Here is a 17785-nt window from a genome sequence, read left to right on the forward strand (position 1 = left end):
TAGGCAATCACGTACACAAAAACACAAATTAAAAAGTTAACCTTTGCTTATGCATTTAATTGCTATAATTTTATGTCGTCCTATGTCGGATTAAATTAGAAGGCCATGGGGCAAATTCTAACATCTGTAATAATCTATAGAGATAACGTCTGTGATCGGATAAAAGATCTTTTCAAGACTATAGAGCTAAACTACGTCGTTACATGGTACACATTTGCCCCAAAAGGCAATAGAAAATTGTTCTAAAAATCGGTCTAGGCGGCACCTAAATGCTAGGCAGTGGAGGACCAATGCAAGTTAGGCCAAAACGTAGAGGAAAATTCAGTAAGGGTTAGGCGTCCTAGGCTGTGGCTAGTCGGCCTAACCCGCGACCCGACTAGAACTTAGCGTTTTTTAAAACCTTGAGAAAAACTGATTCTGTTAAACATTCCTATTCTATTGTACTAGATATGAAATGAAATCATTCTTATCAGGTAATGGAATAATTACAAGCAATAAACCCCAATTACATACTTTGATCTCCAGAGTAAATATAAAAGGAGAATACACAAAATAATAACATACTTTCACTGTTTTACCCTCAGTAATATTTGAAACATGAAGGATCAACAAAGTCTGGGAAAAGCTCTACCGTGAGTTGGAGCGATAGTCGTCAAGACATTATGTTTTACCATCCTTGACACTTGCCCCTTCATTTGCCTGCACAGTTTCTCCAACTCCACCACCCTCCATTGCATCCTCTGCAAGTTTAACGACGTCGATTCGTCTTCTTCCGCACCGCCGGTCTTGTACCAAACCATATCGGAACATGAATGGAAATGAGAACGCGGACTCTGATATACAACCAGTTTTGGCTGTGTTGGTGTTATTTTGGAGTTTTGAGAAATAAGTGCTCGAATGGCAAACCTTGGTGGGATTTTAGGATTCTTGGCAAGCTCTTTACATGCTTCTAAGCTCAGCTTCTCGTAATTTAGGCATCTGCATAATCTCGCCCGCTGTTCGAGCGAAAGATTTGGATGAGCCTGTCACACATTCGATCCAAAATCGACGATTAACAGTCAATCAATCACACTAAAAAATAAAAACAAAAGGGTAAAGAATTAAGGTGATGGTAATGGAGTGGTTACCTCAAGATAGACATCAATGGCTCTGTAGGCCGCATCAAAGCAGTCCCTAGCACAATCAGGCAAGCTCTCTGCAACTCCCAGAAACTTAGAAATCTTGAGATTCTGGTCAGGTGATATTTCACCCAAGTACTTATCAACCAATTTCCCAGCTTTCTTCAACCTCTGCACTGAAACTCCTTCGCCATTAAGAAACACTCTTAACATCCTAATCACGAGATTAACATCATAAATTCCCCTGTCGTGCCCCGACACCAGCAAATCATCCAGCGTGGCTTCATCGATCATCCCACCAATCAACCTCTCCAACCCAACTTTGTACTCTTTGCTAATTCCAAATCCAGACACAATCCACAGAACCCAGAACAGAGCTCTGCATGAAAACACCTTTTTGCCCACCAAGATCACGCCGTGAACCGCCGTGTCTGCGAGCCTCCCGAGTTCGCATTTCGAGTTCGCGGGTTTTCTCTGGGCTGAGATTTTCAAGTAGTGGAGGAGGAATCTGGTGAGGATCAGGCTGTTGTTTTTGGGTCCGTAAGCACCTAAAATCTGGAGGAGTTTTGCAATGATATTTGGTGGCAGAACCGCCACGTCGTCGAACCACCACGCTCTGCTGGACGAGCTCGGCCTGATCGATTTTGGCGTGTTGGAAGAGAGTCTGAACCCAGATGCAGTTTCCGGAGAAGACGAAGGCGACGAGGCAATGAGGTTGCTTACGTCAGAATTCTGAGCGATCTTTGTTAGCAGTGCAGTAATGAGTTTGTCTAAAAGACCGGACGAATCTGCGTAGTCGAAGAACGAGTGGCAGCTCTTCAGGCAGGCTAGTACGTCTTTCAACGACCACTCAAAAAATCCGTCGAGAAAAGTATTTGTTTTCTGCAACAAATTGCGGGGTGCAAGGTTCTCGGTCATGCCGAGGAAGATTGCAGAGCAGTGGAGGAGGCACACGTTTGAAACTGTGAGCGTGATTCTCCCATTGTTGTAACAGAATCGAGAAACCAACTCAAACCCGTTGGGGCCTCCGGGAAAGTCATCGATTTTGATACCGGAATTCTTGATCTTGGTTCCTCTCCTTTCTTGCTTGATGATCTTCTTCAACCTTGCCGAATATGTTGATAAAATCTCCTGCAAAAGAAGTGCGCTGTAATTAGCAAAAAAGTAATGATTTACTCCGAAACACCATATAATTTTTCGTTTGATTACCTCGCTGACGAAGAATGTTTGCTGACCATTAATGTGGATTTGAAAATCGGAGACGTGTGGCATGGCGGCGGCGGCGGCGGCGGCTGTTGCTGCTGCTATTGGAATTAACGGATTCAACAAATTAAACCTCTACCTGCAATTTGCATAAACAGAGACCGCCAGAAAATGGTTAAAAGGAAATATGCATGTGGTGTCAGAAGACAAGGGGCAAAAGTCAAGTGTCTGTACACAAATTTGGAGTGCACTGACACCTCTTAATAAATAAAAGGGTACAAGTTTTGTAATCCGAAACTTCGCCGGGTCCTCGTAATGAAGATCTCATGAATTCATGAATCGTGTTCGTTAATATTATTTTAAATATTTTAATTTAAAATTAAATACAAACAGTATTTGATAAAAACTAATTACACGATATACGATGAACAGATACAATTCACAGATCCCATCCTCACCAAAAGGATCTGAGCGGATCCTGTTGGCAAGTTTTGACCTTTAAGTAGCATCATCACTCATCAACATTGTTTTATATCCTTTAATTTAATCCGTGAACCATTCCCCATGAAAAGAGAAAAATTGGGGTTAAACTGATTGATCACGATCTGTATGGTATTTTTTATTTTATGATAATATGAGATTTTTTGTATTTTGATTTCATTTAATTTTAGATTTAGAGTTGTCTTCATCAAGCAATCATGTTGAACTTTCTTTTTACTTTTATAGCTAAATAATGTGATGATTTTAGCTTGTTTATCTGAAAATAGGGGAAATTAACGTCACTTATGAACTGAATTACTCATGAAAAATACTCATTCAACCTCATTTTGATATTATCCGATGTGAGAACTACCTTAATCAAAACTTTGAGACACAAAAAAATATTAGGGATTTAAATAAATGGTATGTTCTTGTCTAACCCTAACCTCAATTATCAAAGAAGAAGACAGTTTCTGACTAGAAAGGAACAAAAACAAAAGGAATTAGGAAATCCGTCCAACAAGATTTTCATCCATTTGATTTGAATAATGTAGAAAAACACGTGTTGGTTCAGCAAATAGAAGAAAAAAAAAACAAAAAGATAACGTGGGGATATTTTTGTCACTTTGTAGATGACAAATTCTGCAAGTCAAGAAAGTTGCTCTCAAGTAATTGATATTGATAATATTCCTTTTGTCACTTAGTATGCTGTCGTTATAATTAAATTTATAGGTAAAATTTTCTAAATTACATGACATCGAAGAAGTTGATGATTGAATTATTACTTCAGTTTTAATTAACGTGTTTATTTTTTGTTGGATACACAACATTTAATATTAAGCAGCTAAAAATATTTAAAAACACAGAATGAGAAAATCGGTTGATTGCCCTAATGATTAAGACATTTTCTTCAACTCAATGTGTCTCGGTTTCAAACCATTTCCTGATATACCGTAAAACGAGGTATTTTCCCTAAAAATGTCAAATATCATAGCATCAAATGATATGGCATCGATGCTTAGTTAGTCTACATGAAAAATTGGGACAAAAACGTAGAATTTTTACTTCCCAAATACGAGTGTTGGATTAAAAGACGGATAAACCAACCATCCAATGACGAAAAATAACCCATTCCCATCAGACAATTGATAATATTCATAACTTAAAAAGAAATGTTGAAAGCAAAATTCTAATAGTGCAAATAAACTCATGGAAACCAAATTATACATGAATGGAGAGCAGATCACGGTTCGAAGAAAGCGGAGAGCAGAGACCCGTATTCCCCATTCGACTAGCTTCAAATGCAAAGTAAAACAAAGTTCAACACAAATGCAGCTCCACGGAGAACCAAAACTGGGAAACTGTCCCATAACCTTCAATAACGGTGCCTGTGCCGGTCCCGGTCTCGATCCCTGTCCCTCCCGTATTCTTTTTCTCGATCATAATCATAGTCTCGAGGCCTATCTCTCCCCCTATCCCTTTCCCTTTCTCTACTTCGACTACGATGCCTATAACCATCATCTCTGTCTCTGTTCTTGCTGCTCGGTCTATCATCGTGTTCCCTTCCCCTCTCTCTATTTCTCTCTCTGTCACCTGCCATATCATTTTTCAAACAAAGTCAATCACTAATCCAAACGCGGTTCTTGCTTGACTAAGAAAGCAGCAACAACTCCTAAAATCAGCTTCATTCAAGTGCTATGGTAAATAAAAATGTCAAAACATTCCAAGTAGAATCAAGAGGAAAAGGAAAAAGGAAAAAGGACAATCATGTTTAAGAATGCGATAATAACTAACATCTTATGTACATACCTCTAGAATAAGGATTTAAAATCTAAAAATCAAACCTATATCAACATACTCCTAATTAAGAATAATCATGCCACAAAATGCATCCGTACCTATTTCCTCCACTTCCCATCCAGCACGTCCGGCACCTGGAAGAGCTCGTCCAGTTTCAGCTGGCTGTGTTTTAGAGCGAAATTTTTTCTTGAGGTTGCCAAACTCATCATACATCTCTCCATCATCCTGAGAATGGTATAAAATCACTTCTAAACCAGAACAAAAGATATGTATGTTCAAATAATGCTTATGCGTATAAATCTTACTTCTTCTGCCTCCCGCCTACGTCGCTTGATTTCCTCTAATTCTTCTTCATCAAGTTCCTTGTAACCACCACCACGTCCCCCCCTGTCAAATAGATTTAAAGGAAAATCAGTATATCTCTATAAAAGTCACAAGAATGTTTCAATACAGACTGAAAAATATTTCTAATAAAAGTAGAGAATCTAGAGATAACCTAAGAAAAGAGGAAAAACCAGCTTACTGCTTTCTTCATTAACCACCACCAAGGTGCATCTAATTCTTCAGCTAGATAGAAATACAAGAATTTATACGAGAATTTAAGGGAAAAAAAGGGGCAGAGTAAAGAAAGTGGATCCCTTTACCGTGTGAAACAAGACCAATTAACTTTTTTAGGAGAAGAAAGTATGACCAAATTTTCTTACAACAAATACAATAGCGTATAGCTTTTATTCAAAAGTGCTTTTTCCCCCTTTTGGATTGTGGGGGGAGGGAAAACAGAATGGTTCAACACATTTAGGTATGGACATAAATAGATAAGAATCAATGACAAGACCAAGACTGTGTACATATTTATATTTACGTACTATCAGCATTACACCATCTTCCCGCACAATGGATACCAGCAATTGATTGGCAACTGACAGAAGCATAGGTTGAAGTAATAGTAATGCAATACCTTACACCCCCTTCATTGTGACCCGGTTTATTAGTGTTGCATATATTGCATTTTGTACGCTTTGCCCAATTGATGTTGGCACACCTGAAACAAAAGAAGAAAACGAAGCAGTGTGAGCAATAATACACTCTGCATTTAAATGATATATCTATGATACTGCTAAACCCAAACAAAGTAGAGTTAGCTTACGGAATGAATAATTATACCCAAATACCATCAATTAGTAGGCTAGTGCACATATACCCAACGAACTTGGCCTTCAAGTATGAAACTTATAATGCTACATAAAATGGTCAACGCATAAAATTTCTCTGTCCTAGCAAGTAGCAACATATTAACCAAGGTTGATGCAAGATTCTACCTAACTTCCACAACCTCGCAATATGATAATATATTTGTAAGAATGTGAAGAAAATCAAAATCATATGAGAATGGAATAAAAGGTCCTTTAAAAAAACCAAGAAATCATGTTTCTACTAATTCCACCTCATTAACAGAATATAAAAATACGTGACAAAACTTGGACTGAAACTTAAAAACAACGACGACGACGGCAACAACAATAATAATAAAGAAAGAAGTGGCTTAAAACGAGGGAGGGAAGGAAGAATAAAACAGTCTTACATTGGACACGGCCAGTCATTTGGACCAAAGAGTCCACCTGTAGGAGCACCAACAGGACCACCACGGCCCCCAGCATCAACGCCACGACCCCTGCCACGACCACCACCCCCTGCGCCACCAGAAGCTCCGGTTGGTCGAGCACTTCCACAGCGATTGCACACACCACGAAATGCAAAATTCACATTGGCACAGCTGTTAGAAAAAGTGTATGAGAAGCTATTACAGAATAAACATTACATTTAAGAATGAAAATGCCAACAAAAGTGCAAGAAAGAGCTGCTCACCAATATCACATCACAGACCTTGTATTTGGACACGTCCAGTCTCCTTCTTGTTGCCATGCTTTCCCAGTAGCATCACCTCGACCTCGACCACCGCCACCACCCCCATTCGTATCCTGAGTAGCTTCCTCCGATCCATCAAGATCACCGCCAAAACTTGGATCAACAGCAGAGTTATGAGTCTGATCATCTTTGCTTTTGGACTCGGCTATAAAAACCCCAATGGTATTACCATGGAATTCCTTGTCGTTAAACCATTCAACGGCGGCTGATGCAGCATGTGGATCTTCATACGTTACAGTAGCATCTCCCTTAGGTTCGTCGGTCAATTTGTCTCGGTACAGCCAAATTTTCGGTCGACCCGTTCGCTTGTCTTTCTAAATGGTAGAAAGCAAGATTAAAAAGAGAAACACAGGAGAAACTGATGAGTTTTCCAGATATACAAAGACATTTATACAGAAGGTTAGTTAAAGAATAAACGGTAAAAATCGCTACCTTTAACAGCCCAATGGTGCCAAAATGTTCAGCCAACATATTTTCATCAGTCCCCTCAGGCAGATTGCAAACATAAACTGACCCATTTGAGGGGGCTCCTTTTCCTGTATAGGTTGCCATATAGTTCCACTCTCATGAAATTTGATTGAGCGGAAATCCAACTCCAATCCTTCACAAAACAGATTAATTTTCAGTAAAACAGGCTAACTAGTTGTATCGAAATTTTCGAAGATATACATTGTAAACAGAAAAGGCATAACGTTGTGCAAAAGATCGAACGCAGCAAAACAAACCAAGGAGAAAAACGCATAGAATCCATTGCGGAATATAACATTGCTCAATCAAATTCCTAAAGAATTATGATAAAACCCTTGTTGCAGAAACCCCTCTTCAATCAATTAATCGACACGAAACGAGCAGAAAACAAAAATAAAGGCATCCATGGATTCTCGGATCGTTATACAATGTGAAATGTTAAAATATCAGCACTTCCAAATTTCAATTTTCAAATTCCAAATCGTCGGAACAAAATCTACCTTACCTGAGTCCTCGACGAGGGTCGCGAACCTCGAGCCTCTGAAAGGTGAAAACACTAAACACAACTGTGCGATTGCACAATCTCCTTCAGCGAACCCTAATTGGCAATCGCAAACTGTGGGAGAAGATTAGGAGGATCAGAAGAGAGAGAGACTGGAAGCCCTAATTTTTGAAACTGGCGTTCGAGCTTCATCCACTACTCTAGCACCTATTATCGGATTTTGTAAATTTTTTTTTAAAGGAAGGCTAATGGAGATGGTTTGGAAATTTTGATTTTACGATAAAATAAAAGGTAAAGTAAATAGTTTTTCGTGTAAAAATATAGTTTTTCGTTAAAGTGAGCAGTACATGCAGTTTTTCGTTAAAGTTTTTTTTTATTTTTTTTAACAGTAATTTTTCTTTTATTAGGATCATTTTTGAGAAATTTTTTAAAATAAATTTAAATTTCGAAATTTATGTATACATTTTTCTTTAATTTATAATAACATATTTCACACTTTGTATTCCTAGTTCAATGAAAAATCTCTCTTAATTTTTCAATAAAAAGAAAGTATTATACTAATCATATGATATGTTTTTTTGTTGAATCCCTTTTCAGAATATGAAGTTGATAGTTCTTTAATATTAAAACAAAAATATCACACCCTTGGTAATGACTGTAGGGAGCACTCCCGCTCGTTTTGCTAAAAATTCAAGCGTATCCTAACAAGGCATTTGCCATGTGCTTGTTCAACAAGTGATTCTGCGACTCATAAGCACTTGTGACTTTTACTACCAAACCATTCTTTTTGCCCTTCTCAAAAGTTAAAAACTCAAAATTAAAGGGGGAAATGTATTAAGTGAAAAAAAAAATATATATATATATATATATGACAAAAAGAGTGAAACGTAAAAGATTCGGAGGCAACTGAGAAGGATCGGTTTAGTGAGAACTGAGAAGGCAAATTGGACATAACTTTATGGGCAACAGCAACTATTCGACTAAAAAACTTAAGCAACATCAGCTTAATCACTCGATATAATTCGTATAATACAGAAGTGTAGTTTTTGTGCTCGACCCGTCATCCGTCCTACTCGAGTCAAAATTACGAGGACTAGGGAAAATTAACTTGAAGTTCCAGTCTCTTTAAGCTTTAACCAAAAAAATCATCGCCGATCGTGAGTACCCCTAGATCCGTAGGGATTCCTCCCAGCGTCAATAGAACTTCTACTTTTAGCATCTGTTTTCCTATCTGACTTTTGCTTCCGCAGCATCTCCTCAGAATATCGTCTCCACAAAACTTCCCTCTCTTTTCTTGGCATCTTGTCGTATCTGGGATCCGTCTTTAGAATACGTTTAGCTGTTGACCACGAATTAAGAACTGTTTTTCCATCTTCTGTCTCTTGGGACGCTGCTTCTGCAGTCAAGACTTCGGCCAACAGAGTTCTGAACTCATGTGCACATCGCTAGAAAAGCCAAACCAATAAAGTAAAAAATTACAAAAGCAGCATTTTTCAACTGGAACAAAGTATAAACAAAAGACATTTTTTAACAATGATAACAAAATTGAAATGGATTGAAGCACCGGATTATATATTACCTCGTTTAGCATCTTTACATGTTCCCAGAAGAGCTTTTCCATGTCAGATGGATCTAAATCAGGGTTGGCTGCACGCCTTTGTGGATCCTTCTCCAGTTTAGGCTTAGAACCTGTCCAAGATGCCTGAGTATATGATAAGCCAAAAGGTTTAATAATCTATCAACACACGATACACCACACCATATCATAGTAAATGTACAGAAATTCATAGCAGATGCGTAGCTTAAGCTAATGAAGCTAAAACCAAGTGAACAAAGGATAATACCTGAGGATCTTTAATTGTTTCCACAAGTAGAGCTTGAAAAGTAGCAACTGCCTCCTTCCTGCGAACTTTCAGTCGCACCCTCTCTGTTTCTTGCTCTTCTCTTTCCTTCCGCTTCCGCAGTTCTCGTTCCCTTTCCCTCAGTTTTTCCTGAAAGCCAAGGGAAACAAAATCTTTAGCATTCTTTTTTTGAAGTACACACTCCTAGATGCAATACAGTTTTATTCTCTCTTTTTACAGATCATTTAGGTTTTTTGTCAACTGTTTTGAAGAACTAATTCTCAAAATCCCCACCAACACACCATCTGAAGTGACAGATATATGTTATGCATACATATTTTCTTTCGAACAAAATTGAAGAGGTATAGGTGGGAAAGGCGAGAGCCTTTCTCATCAAGTAAATTTATCATTACCTATTTCCTTCTTCTAATAAAGGTTTTCTTATAGGTCCCATTCGCTTATACAGACAGAAAGAAACGAGGAAGGAAGAGGATGAGGGAGTTCCTAACAAATGCAGATGCACTACTTTTACCTGCTCGTCACGTTTAGCTTTTGCCTCTTGTTCTGCTTCCTCTTCCACAGCTTTTAGTCCCGATATATGCTCATTGAATAAAACTTCCCTATCCTCATGCCTAACATTTTTGTACCTCGGATCATTCCGCAGACTATCTTTCACCTACAGAAAGTCCCCAACATAAAATAAGTTCATATAAATTTTCTAGCACACCAAGTATCTCATACATTCAAAAGTTTTTTTAATCAAAAATTTCTTAACCTGTATCATTTACATTTTAAAATGAAAGGGAGAATAAAACTGAAACAACTAACAGAAACAAAAGTAATAATGAAGTTATAGCTTAAGGATAAAATTCTACTTTAATTTTTTGCTGGATGCACGCTCATGATTGACCAAAAAGAAGACACACTCGTAGAATTATACCAAAAGCATCCAGAAGTACATTGTCTGGAAGCACTCTTCAACACATCAAATAAACCACAAGCTGATGTAAAATGCACCTACCCTGGACCAACGAGAACTAACAGTAATATCTCCTTTCTCTTTAAGCATGGACTTAAAACCAGCTGCAGCAGCAGCACGCTCTGCTTGAGCCTTTTCTTCAGTAGCCCTCTTCAATGGAAGGACCCTACAAGTAGAATAGAAATCATGGAACAGAAACCATTACTATATCCCCTCAAATCAGTTCAGAAGTCGATATTTTTCTTCCAGTGGACATCTTGTCCTCTATGTTGTACAATTTAGTTAATTAACTATCTTATTTCCTATTGAAAAAATAAACGAATAGAGGACTAACTACACAATAATATATGTAAAACACCACAGATACCGATCAAAAGTCTCCTTATTAGGTGATACCTTTCATTCAACAAATGCTCCCGATCTTTGCGATCTAAAGCCTCAAAGCGTGGATCATTGGCCCATTTCTTTCTGAAACCTTGGTAATCAGTGTTATGGTCAATATCCTGAAAATTTGAAAGTGACTACATAAGCAATCTCCAAATCCACAGTTGAGCTAATAAGATAGACATAAGAAAGCTAAAATAAGGCAATCTACACGACCTCCGATGCTTCATCCAATAACTGCTTAAATCCCTCTATTGCAGCCTTCTGAGCTGCTCTTTTTTCCTTTCTCTCCTCCTCTGCACGTGTTTTAACATAGTGCTCAAACAAGGACCTGCGAGCTTCATGACTTGGGATGGCCTGCAACAGTAGAGACCTTTAACAATAGAAGTGTAACGCAAAGAAACTTAACACAAACTTCTTAGTTTGGCATGACAGAGATCAACAATAGATAATACTGGCAGAGAAAAAGAAAATACCGCATCTAAGGCAGTATCTGCCCAGGACGTCAGCACTGACTGGAAGATTCTATTGTAAAGCCTCATTAATTAAAGTTTAAACCTTTCACGACACTTACAAATTAAAAATTAAAAATTAAAATAAAATTTAATAATAAAATAAAAGCGATTTGGGTATCAGTCATTAACATGCACCCTGAGTCAATTGATTAAGAATTGACCCAAATATTGGCAGAAACAAATTCACTCTTCCAAAAATTAGCAGATGCATGAATCCAAGAAACCTGTTCAAGCAGTTCCAGTTATAGGTTAGCCCCATAATTTCCAAACAATGAAATTCCTAATGTTTGGACTCAACAAACCTTAAAGCGTGGATCAAACACTATCTTTGGCAGTTCCTTCTCCCACTTCGAGAATGGTGCCACTCCCCGTTCTTTGAGCATCTCCTGTATATATAATTACCAGATGATTAGCATTTCTCATTAACCGCATTTAAAGTTGGAAATAAAACCAACTTTACCCAATTCAGGGATGGCTGTAATCGAAGTTACGTCAAGGAGAAAAAAGTACAAAGCAGCAAAGCACACTTTCTATATGCTATAGGTCTTAAGTTGAAATCTTCAAAAATGATCACTAGTATGGATGTCCAAAAGTCAATTGACTCAAAACCATGAGTATAAAGAAAAAAGAAAACATTCAAACTTAATTCCACTATAAGAGACTAAGGGTACAATACGCACCTCTGCAATTTAATGTTCACATTAAATTTTCGTGTAGTAGAAGACTAGAAGCGACAAAGATACCTTGAATTGAATAATACACTCCTCCTTTGTTGGCCCACTGTCTGCATCCTCTGAATCTGATGAGGAATCAGACAAGTTTCCATCTCCATTAGTGTCTTTCAGCTTATCTTTGCTATTCTCGCTTTGCTGGCCCTTAGGTGTACTCTCAACTCCTCTTGCACCATTTGATTCTGATGGTGCTGAAATTGGTGAAGATGTAACAGGATCCTGCAACTTCCTTTTAATCAGATCAAGTGCAGAAGATGTTCCCTGCACAGCTGAGGGTTTAAAAGGCATGGCTTCCCGGCCACCCGTGTTAATGGCTGGAGCACTCAAACTAACTGGAGCAGATCCCTTTTCAATCATTAAATTATTATTTGGCACTGATATTGTATGTACTTTTGGCACGTCACTATCCTGCTTATTTCTCAATTCAATCACTTCATTTGGGATCTGCCAGCTACTTACCTGATCAGAGAAAAACAAGATACAATAAGGTCTGTAATATTAGTACTAACACGTATTCATACAACAGTGTTTCTGAATACCCCAGGCGTTTCAATAAACAAGTAATACAGCCCATACCTTGGTTTTGCTGTTATGGTAAAACTTTTTTCCATCACTGGTGGTGACCAATACCCAATCAGTTCCAGTCAAATTCACCCTAAACATAAGAGAACCAAAACAAGAATAAAAGAACATTCTTATATCGCAAAAACATTCTGAAACAACTTTAATATCCAAAATACAACAGATAAGTGAAAGAAGAAGAAGAAAAAAAAAAAAAAAAAAAAGGGAAACCCCAACAGGATAAAGTAGAACTTACGTTGAAACTGGAGTTGGCTGCATAGTAACCTTACCAGGCTGCACAAAAAAACAGTTGAAATTAATCAGACACATCCCCAACAGCAATGGTCAAATAAAGTCATGCATGATGCCTAGAAAAAGAAAATAAGCAATTATTTCAAACCAGATCTAGGGACACTGAAACTTTAGATCTCATCTTTTAAATAACTCCCTATTCTTACCTAATACAGTTCTTTAAGAAAAAGATTAGGGTGGGAAAAAAAGTTATACAATGAAATCCTTATAATCATAGCATTCAGAGCATTTCAAAAGTCATCTCCGGTCGAATAAAAACTAATGATGTGATTTTTCTACAATTTTATGGGAAAACAGGGAAGACAGCTAAACTAGCACACGGTATACAATAGGAAACACTGCAAGATCTAATATTCATATGCAGTAGGCCAAATACGTATCACACTAAATATACTAGCATGTCAACATATAAAAAAACAACCAATATATAAGTCATAAATTGCGCATGAGAAGATAAGGGACCAAAGCTCCATACCTACAGGGATATGAAGAAGAATATGGTCCACTTTCTCACCACTTATATTGGATGTGGACACAACAAGGTGCTCTGGTTAAAATAAGATATTATTTTGATAGAATGAACATGATAACTTCAAGGCCTGAGAATGAAATGCAGCAGCAATAAAACAAACCTCAAAAATATTTCAATCTGCATCTTAGATACATTTGGTAGTTAATTTAGGATTAGGCATCTTGCAAACTGAAATTTCACAAAGTGTTCATATCATATGAATCTAAAAATTAATAAAATTTCCACATACCTCCTCCCTAAATCCAGGAGGCTTATCATAAGTTGATTCACCGGTCAAAGCATTATAATAGTATACAACACCTGTCTCTGTCTTGTGGGCAGTCCAGGCATCCAATTGTTCATTGACAACAGCTCTACTATCGGTACCTGCATCATGGAATTGTTCCTGTCATCTATAAATGGCCCATACGCAATGTAGCATTGATTAAGTTATCATCGACGAAGGGGAAGGATAAACCAATAGAGAGAGAGAAAGAGAAGAGAGAGCCCTAATAGATTGTTATAAGGTCAAATAGTGTTTACCAAGTATGAAAGCAAAAGCATACCAACGCCAGGATGAGGTAATTCTTTCTGCATCCCTGAAGACCCTGCCAATTGATGACCAGAACCAACGGAAGACAAAGAATTTGCTACAGTATTTCCCACAGGAGTGACACCAGGAGGCTGAGAATCAGGTAAAGGAACAGAAGAGAGAGGCATAACATGTGCAGGCAAAGGAAAGGGACCAGGAAAGGCAGCAGGATATGGCAAAAACGTTGGCCTAGGTAAGCCTCCTATCTGTGGGGACGGAAGCCAGGGAGCACCCATAGCAGATAAAGATGGGTACGGAGCACCTACATGTGGCTGAACTGCTGATGACGCAACAGGTACTGCTTGCATGTTAGGTCTAAGGGCTACAGAAGAAGAATCAATAGGTGCAGACGGTGCAGTCGGATTAAAAGATATTTGCACTGAGTGAGCTATTCCAGGGAGGCCAGGTGTCCTGGGAGTTCCAGGCATTCCGGGAGTCATGTTGAAAGATGGGGCAGTGGGAATCCATGAAGCTTTTGGTCCCGCATTAGGAGCTGATGATATATTCACTGTGGAACTTGAAGTAGGAGCAGGCAAGGAACCAGAATGCAAACTAGTTGAGGACAATGAGGCATTACCAGTTTCTTGTGCAGTAGCAGGTGTGATATTCTGCAATCAACAAAAGATTTAGAACAACTAATTTTTTGGATAAAATCAAATGACTTGTCAAGTTAACTTTCCATCTGGATATAAGCGAAGGGTATACAGCAGATAAAAAATACAGCAATAACTCAACGACAGCCTTTTCCTTTTGGGAAAAGGATATAAGAATATAAATATCGAAACAACAAACAGTCATTTGCTACCGATTGCAGCAATACTCGGTTAATCAAGATAAATTCATGTTCATTCAAAGAAATGACCCTCACCGTGCCAGACTGAAACTGCTGGCTATTAGGGAAAGAATAACCAGATTTTGGAATGTTGTATGAAAAAGGACTGGCAGAAGACGACAAGCCATGGACTGGGGCCTGAACCATTGGAGATGCTGGCGGATTTGATTTAATTGCCTAAATTAGAAGAAATGTCAAATTTAGAACCAGAGATGAATTATAATTTTGATTTAAAATGAGGTAATTTTAATACTTACAGAACTAGGTGATGACTGCTGAGGCGTCCCAAAACTAATGTTTGCATTAGGAGGCACATTGTAAGAGAACGAAGGTGCTGGAACAGCAAAGCTGGGTGCATTGCCAAATTTAGTCTGCAAAGGTTCTTGTACTGAATCATTCACAGAACCACATTGGCTATTAGACGTGGTTGGGCCTACACTTGAAGCAGTTGAAGCAGCAGTTTGTGTTGAAGCACCACCAGCAGGTGAAACAGATACAGATGGCTTCACTTCCTGCGGCAACGAAGCTGGCGATGCCATTATTTGATCTGCATACGATAAGTCAACAAAATAAGAAAAAAAAAATCACCCGAGTCATAAGCATACACTTCATTTTGGAAACCAAATCCTATCTTTCCAGGCGTAACAACAAGCATGTTAATTGTTTCTAGGACATCCTGTAAGTTGCACAACGGACTTGCCTCGATTTAGGTTTTTCTTTTTATTTTTAACCTAGGTTCCTGTTTTCATATTTCTAAGTCAAAAATGTGCTCTAACACGAGTATATGCATAATATGTCTGAATAAACCCCACCCTAACTACAAGGGACCTTCTCGTATCGTACCGAAATTACTCGGGTATCAGCTTCAATGCTAGGTAACTATTGAAGTAATTTAGGGCTGATTTGGTATTACTGTGCTTCGAAAAGAAAAAAAACTATTTTTGATGTGATGTGAGAATAAACTCATTTTTGCTGCGTCACATTTTCAGTTTTTTTTCACCCAAAACTATGAAAATAAGCTATTTTTAAATGTTTACCAAACATCTTTTTTAGCTCAACCTTTTTTTATACCCATTTTTTTTATAAAACAACCTCATTACCAAACCAGTACTTAATAGATTTGGTACTTCAACTATTTCAGATGCAGAGCCAAAACCCTAATGCACATCAAAACTGCTCGATTCTATTTCATAAGTAAATTCATCGCCATACATAAAAATCTAGTTCGTGAGGCACAAAGCTTTGAGTATAAATTAAGTAAGCGTAACCAATTTCCTCTCTGATAGTTTCTCAATAAAATATTTTCTCGGGAAACAAACGGAGAACAATAATTGTGCAACTAACCGGATTGCGAAGGCAGAAGCGATGCGTCAGAAGATAGAGATTATCAGAGAGAAGAGAACGGCGGAGGTTTGTTTGGTCTACCGGCCACAGCTGACGGTGAGAGGTGGCGTTTCAGTACATCTTTGCCTTCGTTTTAACTTTTAAGCCTACAGGGGGAGAAGTGAGAAGGAGCGCGCTGGTGGCAAGTGGTGAGAGTACGGAGGAAGAGGTGAATTCAGCTTCAAACCAAAAACTTTTAAAAAACATTATAAAAACAAAAATAATATAAAAAAAAACAAAAACAAAAACAAGCAAAGGTTAACGGGGGGTGGAATTAGGGCTTTGCAAAGTAAACGGACCCAAGTCAACCCGACTCGGTCGGAACTTTGAAGCCATGAATCAACTCAATCCGATAGCCCGTATTAAACCCGGCCCGAAACAACCAGAACTCATGTTCCTAACTCAATGTTAAGTCCACACCCAATAGTCTTCTAAAATATGAAGGCCCAGATTGAGATTGAGGCTCAAGTCCACCAGCCCATTTGCAACATGATTTTTCTTTTTTTTTCTTTTTATATTTTGAGAGCCAAATTTTCTTCTTTCTATTGGTAAATAAAATAAAAGTGAAAGAAAAATCGGTAAAAATAATATTTTTTAAATCTCAAATGTCGAAATGATCAAATTTTCATTAGTATAAGGAATAAATTTCATACAAGCGTTCAATTACCAAAATGTTACTACAACTAAGAAAGAGAAAATGACACGCTAAACCTTAACACTGTAGTGTGGTGTGAGCCAATGACTTTCCGATGACTAAGAAAGGTTTAATGGATGAATATGGATCCAACAATCAAGTTCAATAGTTTGAGGTCTTGTATAAGGGCAAGTGTTCAATTGAAGATGATTCGCTAAGGTGCTCAATACGTCGTGTGCTTGATTGATTTAAGTTATGTTGTGTAGCCGATCAAGTCATTTAACCAATCGACTTTTCGGATGTGTGATAAATAGCTCATTTAAGGATTACGTTTAAAGAGGTATTTTAACCACATTGAATATTGTGTCCTATAACTGGGCCACGATTATTGAGATTGGTTATCTTGTTATTAATTATTCATGATCATTTCTTATCCATCATGATGAACGTATTCCTCTATCATATATTGTTAAGGTATGAGGACGGATAAGAGATTTTCTCAACCATTTACGACCAATAACTATGTTGAGTTAAGTGGCTAATGTGTTGGATGAAACGTATTCATCACGTGGACCTAGTAGATTTGTATGCTAAGCTTCTTTTGTTTATGTGTTTAATTCTCATTAGGTCGTAATTTTTTGTTGATCACACTTACTTATGCAATTATTATGTCATTAATATGTGATCACAATGTCGACAATACTTGATTAGGAGTGGGCTAAAAAATACAAAACAGAAAAAAACTAACCTCTTCACCAAACCATTCACCCAAAAGTCCAAACCGAACCAAAAGTGGTTGGTTCAATTTCGATTTCAATAGTTTAGACATTGAATCGAACCAAACTAAATTTGACACTAAATGACGTGATTTCATATTTGTCCTCTTTCTAACCTTAAAGGCCTGAATGCACACTCATTCCTGACTCCTCCTCGGCACTGTCTAATTGTCGTGCCTCCTTCTCACTCTCTCACTCACCACAACCACCCTCTGTGGCCGTTCCTTGCTCTCCCTC

General features: G+C 38.0%; 3 protein-coding genes across 6 annotated transcripts; all 3 read right to left on the reverse strand.

Annotated features, from left to right (window-relative positions):
- Positions 1 to 450: 450 nt before the first annotated feature.
- Positions 451 to 2557, reverse strand: LOC137736419 (BTB/POZ domain-containing protein At3g19850). Of its 2 annotated transcripts, XM_088682414.1 has the most exons (4): positions 2328 to 2557; positions 1128 to 2249; positions 907 to 1022; positions 451 to 785 (listed from the first exon to the last, which is right to left on the reverse strand). In XM_088682414.1, the coding sequence occupies exons 1-4, from the start codon at positions 2388 to 2390 to the stop codon at positions 749 to 751; spliced, it is 1338 nt and encodes a 445-aa protein (XP_088538540.1). In that variant the 5' UTR covers positions 2391 to 2557; the 3' UTR covers positions 451 to 748. The 2 variants fall into 2 exon arrangements, with proteins under 2 accessions (XP_088538540.1, XP_068331790.2); XM_068475689.2 differs by having other exon boundaries at positions 451 to 1022.
- Positions 2558 to 3915: 1358 nt separating this feature from the next.
- Positions 3916 to 7744, reverse strand: LOC137737825 (transcription initiation factor TFIID subunit 15). 2 transcript variants are annotated; one of them, XM_068477392.2, is made up of 8 exons: positions 7501 to 7744; positions 6960 to 7128; positions 6486 to 6841; positions 6184 to 6375; positions 5560 to 5643; positions 4907 to 4988; positions 4700 to 4826; positions 3916 to 4394 (listed from the first exon to the last, which is right to left on the reverse strand). In XM_068477392.2, the coding sequence occupies exons 2-8, from the start codon at positions 7077 to 7079 to the stop codon at positions 4177 to 4179; spliced, it is 1179 nt and encodes a 392-aa protein (XP_068333493.2). In that variant the 5' UTR covers positions 7080 to 7128; positions 7501 to 7744; the 3' UTR covers positions 3916 to 4176. The 2 variants fall into 2 exon arrangements, with proteins under 2 accessions (XP_068333493.2, XP_068333492.2); XM_068477391.2 differs by having other exon boundaries at positions 7496 to 7680.
- Positions 7745 to 8417: 673 nt separating this feature from the next.
- Positions 8418 to 16359, reverse strand: LOC137736979 (pre-mRNA-processing protein 40C). Of its 2 annotated transcripts, none has more exons than XM_068476310.2 (16): positions 16100 to 16359; positions 15013 to 15302; positions 14792 to 14932; positions 13898 to 14531; positions 13582 to 13718; positions 12765 to 12802; positions 12524 to 12602; positions 11960 to 12406; positions 11519 to 11602; positions 10918 to 11058; positions 10714 to 10820; positions 10360 to 10483; positions 9871 to 10014; positions 9342 to 9488; positions 9077 to 9199; positions 8418 to 8942 (listed from the first exon to the last, which is right to left on the reverse strand). In XM_068476310.2, the coding sequence occupies exons 2-16, from the start codon at positions 15292 to 15294 to the stop codon at positions 8643 to 8645; spliced, it is 2928 nt and encodes a 975-aa protein (XP_068332411.2). In that variant the 5' UTR covers positions 15295 to 15302; positions 16100 to 16359; the 3' UTR covers positions 8418 to 8642. The 2 variants fall into 2 exon arrangements, with proteins under 2 accessions (XP_068332411.2, XP_088539257.1); XM_088683131.1 differs by having other exon boundaries at positions 13653 to 13718; positions 13875 to 14531; positions 16100 to 16239.
- Positions 16360 to 17785: the final 1426 nt, after the last annotated feature.

The sequence above is a fragment of the Pyrus communis genome, chromosome 13 (genome assembly GCF_041283825.1).
Source record: "Pyrus communis isolate YQ-2024b chromosome 13, ASM4128382v1, whole genome shotgun sequence".
In the NCBI taxonomy this organism is placed as follows: domain Eukaryota; kingdom Viridiplantae; phylum Streptophyta; class Magnoliopsida; order Rosales; family Rosaceae; genus Pyrus; species Pyrus communis.